The 8,910-nt window shown below is 48.0% G+C and overlaps 1 protein-coding gene across 1 annotated transcript; it reads right to left on the reverse strand.

The window, feature by feature from the left end:
* Positions 1–2,035: 2,035 nt before the first annotated feature.
* On the reverse strand, positions 2,036–7,963 carry LOC100540894 (lymphocyte antigen 6E). Its single transcript, XM_003205321.4, has 3 exons — positions 7,779–7,963; positions 3,591–3,710; positions 2,036–2,548 (listed from the first exon to the last, which is right to left on the reverse strand). The coding sequence occupies exons 1-3, from the start codon at positions 7,828–7,830 to the stop codon at positions 2,340–2,342; spliced, it is 381 nt and encodes a 126-aa protein (XP_003205369.2). The 5' UTR covers positions 7,831–7,963; the 3' UTR covers positions 2,036–2,339.
* Positions 7,964–8,910: the final 947 nt, after the last annotated feature.

An 8,910-nucleotide genomic window follows, 5' to 3' on the forward strand; every position in this document is an offset into this window, starting at 1 on the left:
TATCCCATGGCATTCTCTGGTGTGACAGCCTCAGGGCAGCCTTGTGAAGGCACAAACACACATTAGGACATGATATGCTGGTGGCTTTTAAATCTAGTTCTTTCCTTGCTGTTGCAAGGATAATTTGAGTCCAAAGCTAAGATTAGCAGGTAGCTAGAAGAACCAGAGTCCCACTGCTGATGGGTAGAACACTCCAGGTGCTGCCTTGGTCTCACATAATGGCATCCCCATCCCTTTGATGTGGATTTATCCCACAGGAACTACAGCATGTACTCACACCAAGCAGTGAGGAACAACTTCATCCTGAAAAAAAGGGATTCTAACCCTTTCAGGAGGGAGGCTTGAAGGCTTAGGTGCAAGGAAGCTAGGGGATATTAACCGCCCCACCCTCGTGAAATTCTTCCATGACTTGCCACATGCTAATGCACATAGCAGAGGGCTGGACACTGGATCACAGTGCACCCCGAGCAGGATTGAGCCTTGCTAAACCTGGATGATGATGGAGGTTGAGATAAGCAGAGGAAGGCACATCTCAAGCCTAGTGAGATAATAGAGTACCACGCGTTCTTACCGGACTCATCACCTAATTGTGGGTTGCACTCACGATGACCAGCCGTTCCTGTTGTATACCCCATCATTAGCATCTACGACAGTTTAATTAATAGATGGAGATCAAAGGAAAGGAAGCAAAGACATAATAATGCTCTTGTTGTAAGATGTCTATACAACTGCACACATCTTTCATTGATAAGTTGTTCATTACTCATTTAAGTGGGGACAGAGGTATAATTGAACAGTGTGTGCCACTTGGGAGATTTTTTTTGTTGTTTTTTGTTGGTTTTTTTTTTTTGACACAAAATAGAAGAAACACAATCAAAAGAAAGGAGGGCAAGGCTGAACAGTACCAAATATTGCAATTGAAATTTGCTGCTAGAAAAGAAAAAAAAAGCCCAGTGCACTTCTCATCAAACCGTGGAAGTGACAGCACGCTTTTGCCTAAGATTAAGGCTCACTTTTGGCTTGAGTTTAGCAGGTAGGAAAAGTAGGTAGGAAACCAGTAAAACGTGGAGGCAGCAGGAAGACATGTCTCCCATGGGATGGCTGAAAGCTTCCAGGAGCAGTGCAGTGATCTGGGAAAATCCTGGGATCTGGAAGGCAGCAGATGTAGTAGGTTTGGTGAAGTCACCTTCTGTAGTCCACAGACACCGTCAACCATCCAGGGATTGCAGCTTAAACTTAAATATCTGAATACTCATCTCTTCACCTCAGACTTCATTATATTTTGCAAACAGACCTTTGGCCCTGGCTCATTTAGGTATTGAAGTTATCCATTATCATGATCCCAAGTCTGTAAGCAGGGAAATTGAGGCACCAAGTCTCTATATCACGCAGACTAACTTGTACAAGGCTAATTCGCAGTGTTAGGAGCAATAGGGTTGACTCAGATCCCAACGACTGGCATTTTTCACAAAAATGCACCTGGAAAAAGCTATGCCCAAGAGATGTGAAGCATGCTGGCCAAAGGGCATTTTATCAGGGCTCTCAGAAAGGAGAGACAGGGTGGAGGTGGACTCGCTGCTCAGAGGTGAACTGCTGAGATGGAGTGCTCAAAAAACACTTGAGAGTGTAAGAAGCTCTCATGCTGGGCATAATATTTGAGTTTTCCTCAAGTGTTTCTAATCTCTCTGGTGGCAGCAAGGAAACACACACAGTACACATCCCCTCTCAGGTAACAACAGGAGCATGTTTATTCAGGTCTGGCACTTACAGAGCTCAGAGGGACTAGGTACACGTCATTTGTTTTCCAGAAAAAGTCAGCCCGAGATTGGAAGAAATTTATAAAAAGAGACTCCAGCTGCAGGGATTGGGAATTTGTCTCCACTGGGGTCACGCGTTCCCCATGCCTGGGGGCACATGCTGGGGCACATTGGTGCCAGGCACCTCCAGGACCATCTGAACACTTGAGTGAGCGGTGTCTGGGAACAACTGCTTCTCAGTGAGTCCCAACCTTGTTTTAAGCAACCTTAGAAACTGGGGGCACAGGTTAAAAAAGCAGAAACCTTTCCAAAACAATCCACCGGGAAGTGCTAGAGTGCAGTGGGGTATGTCCGAAGGAGGAGGAGAAGGGTTAGGCCCAGCCACTCAGGTCTCTGATACTGGAAGAGCGTAAAGTCTGGGAAACAATCACTGTTGGAAGCCTGCTGAGAAGTAGATCTCCTTGTAGGCAACAATAGAGAAGACATCAGCTAATGAGACCTGTGATGGCCAACGGAAGACAAGGCGCCATGTTGCAGAGATGCAGAGGTCCCCTGGCGCTGGGTCTTCTTTGGCCTTCCCCATCACTCACGAGCCCTGAGGATGTAGACAAAGCTAACCAGGATACTCAAGGCCAGGACAGCATAGCTGGCTTTAACGCTGCTAGAGCCACTGATGTTGCAGAGGAAGGAGTCGCAGCAGTAGACGGAGGCAGCCGCAATGCCGAGGTTAATCCCAGCACTGGGGCAAATGGGAGAGCAGCCTTTGGAGATGGACTGGCCAGACTTGCCACCTGAATTTAGGTTGGGAAGAAAAGCAGAAAGGAGATGAGTTTAAAACTTTTCAGCTTTCAGATCACATTTTGCAAAGGAGATAACGGTACTGAAAAGATAAGCAGCATAGAGGTTGTAGTTTCTCAGTAACCTATATCAGTCTTTGCACCTCAAGATACATTCCCGCTGACTTTCCATAGTACACAACACCTCTTCCAGGCAGCTGGACAGAATTCAGAAATGTGGTGAAAGAAATAATCTCAAAAATCCCACTCAAGTTCAATCCTAGGGCTCCTCAGGTGAGACTGGGAGAGTCAGAGAGGGATTCAAGAGCAAACACTGTGTTCTGAGCTTGGCACAGCTCACATTTACAAGTGAGAACAAGAAACAGGAAGCCGTTAGCAGGTGACAGGTTTATAAAAGCTTCCAGCCTCTGTTTATGCATGCACGAGCCGCCCACATTATGGACTGCAAAACTTGGGTTTGAAACTGTCTTCCCTCCTGCATGCCAGAAGCAGAAGCTGGAGGAAAGTGAGGCAACCCAAGGTGGGATGCAGGCTTGGCAATGCCACCAGGAGACCTGCCAAAGCAGCCTGCTTTCCTGAGAGATCCTTCAGATTTTTCCTGGTGCCTGTTCCCTTCTGTCAAAAGCCCATGCTTGGTGAAGAAATTTGCAAATTCCCGGCAATCCTGCTGCACCCAGAGAGAGCAAAGCAATGGAAGGACTCAGAAATAACACCAGAACAGCAGACAGCACAGGGCAAAAGCAGGAAGGGTAACCCTAGAACTTCCTGCAGAGGAAATCCTCTACCCTTCCATTGAATTTATCAGCAACCTTCTCTCTCCACTCCTAAATTCCCTTCAGACTCCTAGCACGAGTTCATGCACGTGGGCCTTAACGTGACTTGGTTTGGCAGCAAGTTCCTCATAAAACACTCTTGGGATGATCCAGCACTCAGCAAACAAGCATCACTTTCTCCTTTCTCCAACCAAATGAAAGAAAACCTTCTTGCACCTCCCTAGGTGATCCAGCTAAGGGCAGAAGGTCTCATCACCACTCACCGATTCCCACTCCGACGTACGTTGTCACACAGTGGTTTTCATTCTCTCCACACTTGACAGGTGTCAGGCAGGCCCAGTTGGAGGATGCATCCGAGCACGAAAAGCAGACGAGCGTGTGGGCTGCAAGGAAAAGGCACATCTTAGCAAAAGGCCAGTGGGAAGATATCCCTGCTGTGGCTCCCACCTCCAACTCAGCACTCACTGCACCAGCCACAGCCCACGCTTGTGTCAATCTGTGATAGGCTTTTTGCTCCCAAAATTTGGCCAAGTGAAGGGTTCAAGCAGAGGAATACATTTTAAGATCTTGGTCGGAGACTCTGGTTAGTTGGCCAATAAAAGTCTCCATGCAATTGCAGGTCAGCCTGCTACTTTACAGCATGTGCCTGTTTATACCAAGAGCAGGTCCATGTCAACCTGAAACACAAAAACAAGCTCAGGCTTGCAGGCTGGAGTCTGAAATTTAAGCTTGCTCACCTTTGCCACAGTGGTCACTGATGGGAAATGCCCAAGGTGTGATGTGACTACAGGTTTGAGTTTTTCATGGCGTGCCTTTGGCAGCAGGACACAAAGCTCAGCCTATGCTCAAGCTAACACATGGTAGAAATGATTTGCTAGCAAGAGCAAGCCCAGCATTTCAGCAAGGCCTGCAAGGACTTGTACTGCCCTGCTACCCAGGGAGTCATAGCATTACGATGGCAGCATAAGCAACAAACTCTTCTAATCTGGGGCAAAGGGAGAACAAATGAGCATGATTTCCTACATGGCAGACCCCCTAATGTGGTCTATCCCCTACATTAGGGGAATGGATTGTACTAGGCTAGCTCCCTTCTCACATCCTTCAGGTCTGCCCATGTAAAATCAAAGATTGGGAAACAGTATTTAGTGGAGGGAAATGGTTGCAGAAACAGCCTGGACCAGTGACTCAGCATTGACATGTGTATTTTGCAGTGGACAGATGATCTTCTCTGTATTTTACATACAGGAACATCACATCCACACTGCAACTGTTGACCTACATACACAGAGAGCTGGTCTATTCCCAACGCTTGACAGGCTCTGATTTTGGAGCATTCAGACTGCAAACTCTTCTGTGAAGCACTGCCTCTCTCTTCCTTGTTTATAGGATGCAAAATGGAGGAGAGGAAGATTCAGGATGGGGGGAAGTACAAGGCTGCCTTGTACTCCTGCTCCTTATCCCTCTCACTCCCATGGCAAACAGATTATCCTAAGAAGGGGATATCAGAGAAGCCCTGGATGATTTTGCTAAGACTTGGCAGTCCCTGCTGTGGTATATTTTGAAGAATAAATTGGAAAAATGTTGATAGCAGCTGCCCCATTCTGCTATGGGCCTGCATGACTTCTTGAGGTTCTTCTCAATCTTGTCTCTCTCAGAAAAAAAAAATAAAAAGCCCTTTACAGGAAAACTGGGGGAAAAAAAACAGTTGTGCTCAGAAGAATGATTTTTGAGCAGCAATGGCCAAGGCAGGGGAAAAAAAAGAATGAAGCAAAAACATAATAGCAAATCTCACAGAAACAGATCAAAGCAGGTTAGGGGTTGGGCCTGAATCCAGAGATGAAGCCAACATCACAACCCCCTAGCAAGAATTTCCTGGACTGTCTCATAGAGCCTTCAACCATCATCATCAGTCTGCCAACAAAGCAATATTACCCCAACATGCCAACAGCGCAGTCACAACCTACATAAAGCATCTGGGATTACCAGTTGACACCAGTTGAGTCAAGGCCACAGGGCAGATTCCTCATTGGAACATGCCTTTGGGTCTAGGAGAGGAGGAGGACTTAGGAGAGGAGGAGGACTAAGAGAAAGGCAGGACTGAGCCACTCATTGCAGGGCTATCATTGACTGTCAACGTCATTTCCATGGATTGGCATTCTTCACTTCACTGGCCAAAAATCAGCCGAGACATCCTAGGAAAGCCTGTCTCCCTCCTTTTTCCACTATCCCCAGTATGTCCCTACTCTCAAGTTTCAGCTGACTGTCCCAAACCCTTCTTCTTGCAACCACCCTGATTGCAAACTGAGGCTCAAGAAGGCAAAGCGACTCATTCCATCTCACTGGAATCATCAGCAAGCAGGAATTAAATGGATTATAGACTTTCCATGAGCATTATGGTAGCACATCCATTCCCGTAAGCATTCGCTTATTATGCTGAATGCACAAGTTGAGTGGTGCAGTACTATTCATTATGCCTTAAAGATTACAGATACATACACATCAGAAATATTTGTATGTACAAATAAAAGTGCCTCTAGGCATTAAATCTCCTGCCATTAAATCATTGTTCTTAACACTGTCCTGTCCACACCTTTTCCTTTGTCACATCTATCTATTACTCTTTGTCTAAGCGTAGACTAAGTCTTTCCAGGATGGGTAAGTCTTGCAGCATAGCTTAAGAGAGGAAATATTCAGTCTTAATTAACTACTGCTGCTTTCTGCTTAGGCAAAACAGAACTAAATGACCGACTGCAGAGTGAGGAGAGCAAGCAGGCTGCGTACTTCAGACAAAAGGCACAAGAGGGAAGCAGAATTATTTTACGCAGCTGGAGACAGAGCAAAGAGTTGGAGCTCAAGGCTAAAGGAAAAAAAAAAAAAAAAAAAGACTGAACAATGCAAAAAGAAAGCCTCGTTTTCATCAACTAGAAAAGGCAGTTTTCTTCAATAGGAAGAATTTATGTGTTTATTTGTTTGCTGCTTGGTTCCTTGGGGGAACAAAGGGCTTCTAAAGCAGAGCATATCATTTGGGATAATTCTTCAGATAAGAGGTTGAACCCCTCCTTGCAAAGAGCAATGCAGGGACAACAAAAAAGCCTTTAAAAGCCCACTCCAAAGCTCAGCAGCACCAGTGAAAAACGCCGAAAAATGCTGTTGCTTCGGCAGCTCTCCATTCATCCCTACGCCAAATGTTCTTTTCCTTACACTGCTCTTAGACAAGATTCTTACACACCATATGCCAGCTCTTCGGGGTACTTTGAACCCCAGGCAAAAAAAAAAAAAAAACTCCCTGGATGTGCTGGAAATGTTTGCAGATAAAGCAAACTCACAGCAAAGCCTTTCGCCTGGGTAAGAAGAACCTAATTTTAAGTGGAAGTGGGTTTTTTTGGAAGGGGCTGGGGGGGTGGGGGGATGTATGGGGGGGGGGGAATGCATTAACCTCTTCTTGCCTGGGCCTGAGCACATGCCAGCTGGGTTTTGACGGAGACCCAGAGCTTAAACTGCCAGTTGCTTCACAAACCCCAAGAGTAGGGGGATATAAGAAGGGCAGAAAACAATTAGTTTATTCTCATTGGTGTCCTCGAGAGCCACAGAGAGAGTCTGTGCTTTCTGACAAGAGGGTCAGATGACAAAAAATTCTCCCAGTTTGCCCTTTGTCTAGCTTTCTCCAAGAACTGCCATACGAAAACAACGCAGGGTTTTGCATGGCCCCATGGAGTTCGGCTAGGCAGAAATTGAGTCATGAAGACTGCAGACCTGCAACTTAGCCAACTTGCAGTTTCGCACCCAGCAACAGGCAGCACGTTGACCCTGGGTTCAAGAGCAGCTCCAAGACGTTGCTCCATACGACCCTGTCCCTTCGGGGTGCCACCTCCCACCTGCTGGCCATATCAGCCTGTCGTTAAGAACGCTGGGGAACAACAGCAGCTCAATCTCAAGCGGTTCTGCCCAGACTCGACTCCATCTGCCATTACCGGGGCAGGTCTCCATCTCACCCCCTCCCCCCCCATCCTCCTTCCTCTCGGCAGCATCTCAGCCCATTTCAGCGCCGTTATCCCGACTTGCTGCAGCGAAAGGGGGGAGCGGAGCCACCCCTGCTCTTTGTTCGAGCTGCAACTGGGAAAAGCTCCAAAATACAGACGTGCACAGCTGGAGGTGCGCACCTATAATACAGACACTGAAGTTCCAGCTGCAAGAGGAACACTGCTGAGAGGTCTTGGCAAGATCTCCCTCCCTCTCCCAGAACCTCCGCCAACCCCCTGCACCACTCACCCCCGTTCAGGGGGGAACGCCGAAAACCCCCCCACCACCACCACCTCTTTTCGCTACCCGCATGCCTACAACTTCCAGACCACCTCCTGCAAGACGCAGACCCCACTAATTCGCTCCCAAAGCAGCAAAAACCTTGAAGGACCTCGGGAAGATGTGATGGTATCCGGGGGTAGCCCTCTTACCTCTCTCCACGCACAGCACCGCAGCCAACACGGCGAACAGAAACGCCTTCATGGTGCGGCGATGGGGCCGAGGAGATGCGCAAAGAGACGATGAGCGCGCTGTGCTAGCGGTAGGGCTGAGCGCTGGGGGCGGGAAAGGGGCAATGGCGACGCCCAGCGGTCCGCCTCCACGCCCTGCGCCGCCCTCCCCCTTCGCCTCCCCGGCCTCAACTGGTTTCGTTTCCCCGCTCGGTCGCTCCGGAGGCCGGGAAAGGGGTAGGCGTTGAAGGGGGGGGCTTTGGCGCCCGGAGTAATTGGAGGCTACCTGAGATCAAAACCAGCCTACCTCTGGCTCCTTGCCTCCCTACCCCCATTTCAAGGCTTTTTCCACCCCGCCCCGTTCAGTTGATTTCTCTGGGGGAAGGGCATCAATCAGCAGGGGAACTCCTTACATGCAGATCTTCATTCGTGCATAACCCTCTTCGTGAGCAAAGCGTTGCATTCACAACTCTTTTCATCTGCTGTATTTATGACCCCAAAACACACAGGCACAGATCCCCTGCGTGCACGTGTGCTCCTGATACATCCACAACCAGCCTGCATGCCATGTGTGTGCAGCTCCCTCTGTGACCAAATTCCCTGCCTGCACAAACATATGCAAGACTCCTGACATGTGTGATGCCTTCTTTTCATGTATGCTGCATGCACAGCCCCATGCATACAAAACTAGATGGACTAGATTATCTTTAAGGACTTTTCTGACCTTAATGATTCTAAGACCCAAGCAAGTAAGGAACCAACTTTCTGACCTGCTTACCAGATCCGAAATGGGATTAGACGTAGACATAGAAAGTGCTAAGCTAGTCAGCAGAGACAGCATGGGACATTCTGATCTACGAGGCAGGACAGGTCTTCAGAGCACAGAGTGGTCCAATAAAAAGGATTGCAGTTGTGACCCAGGTTCGGTAGGTCCCAAAGAAATAGCGAAGTCTTGCAGGAAATGAGCTTGATAGAGGCCGCTGAGGGAGGGAGCCTAAGAAGTTTGCTGTTGAAGGGAGTCTGGGAATGCAGTTTTGACAAACTCTGTATGTCACAGCTGGGTTTAATTCTGCAGAATCAGCATTTTCTAGCAAATGAGTCTGAGTCTTGTCAG

Source organism: Meleagris gallopavo, chromosome 3, assembly GCF_905368555.1.
Source record: "Meleagris gallopavo chromosome 3, MGAL_WU_HG_1.1, whole genome shotgun sequence".
NCBI classification, from domain to species: Eukaryota; Metazoa; Chordata; class Aves; order Galliformes; family Phasianidae; genus Meleagris; species Meleagris gallopavo.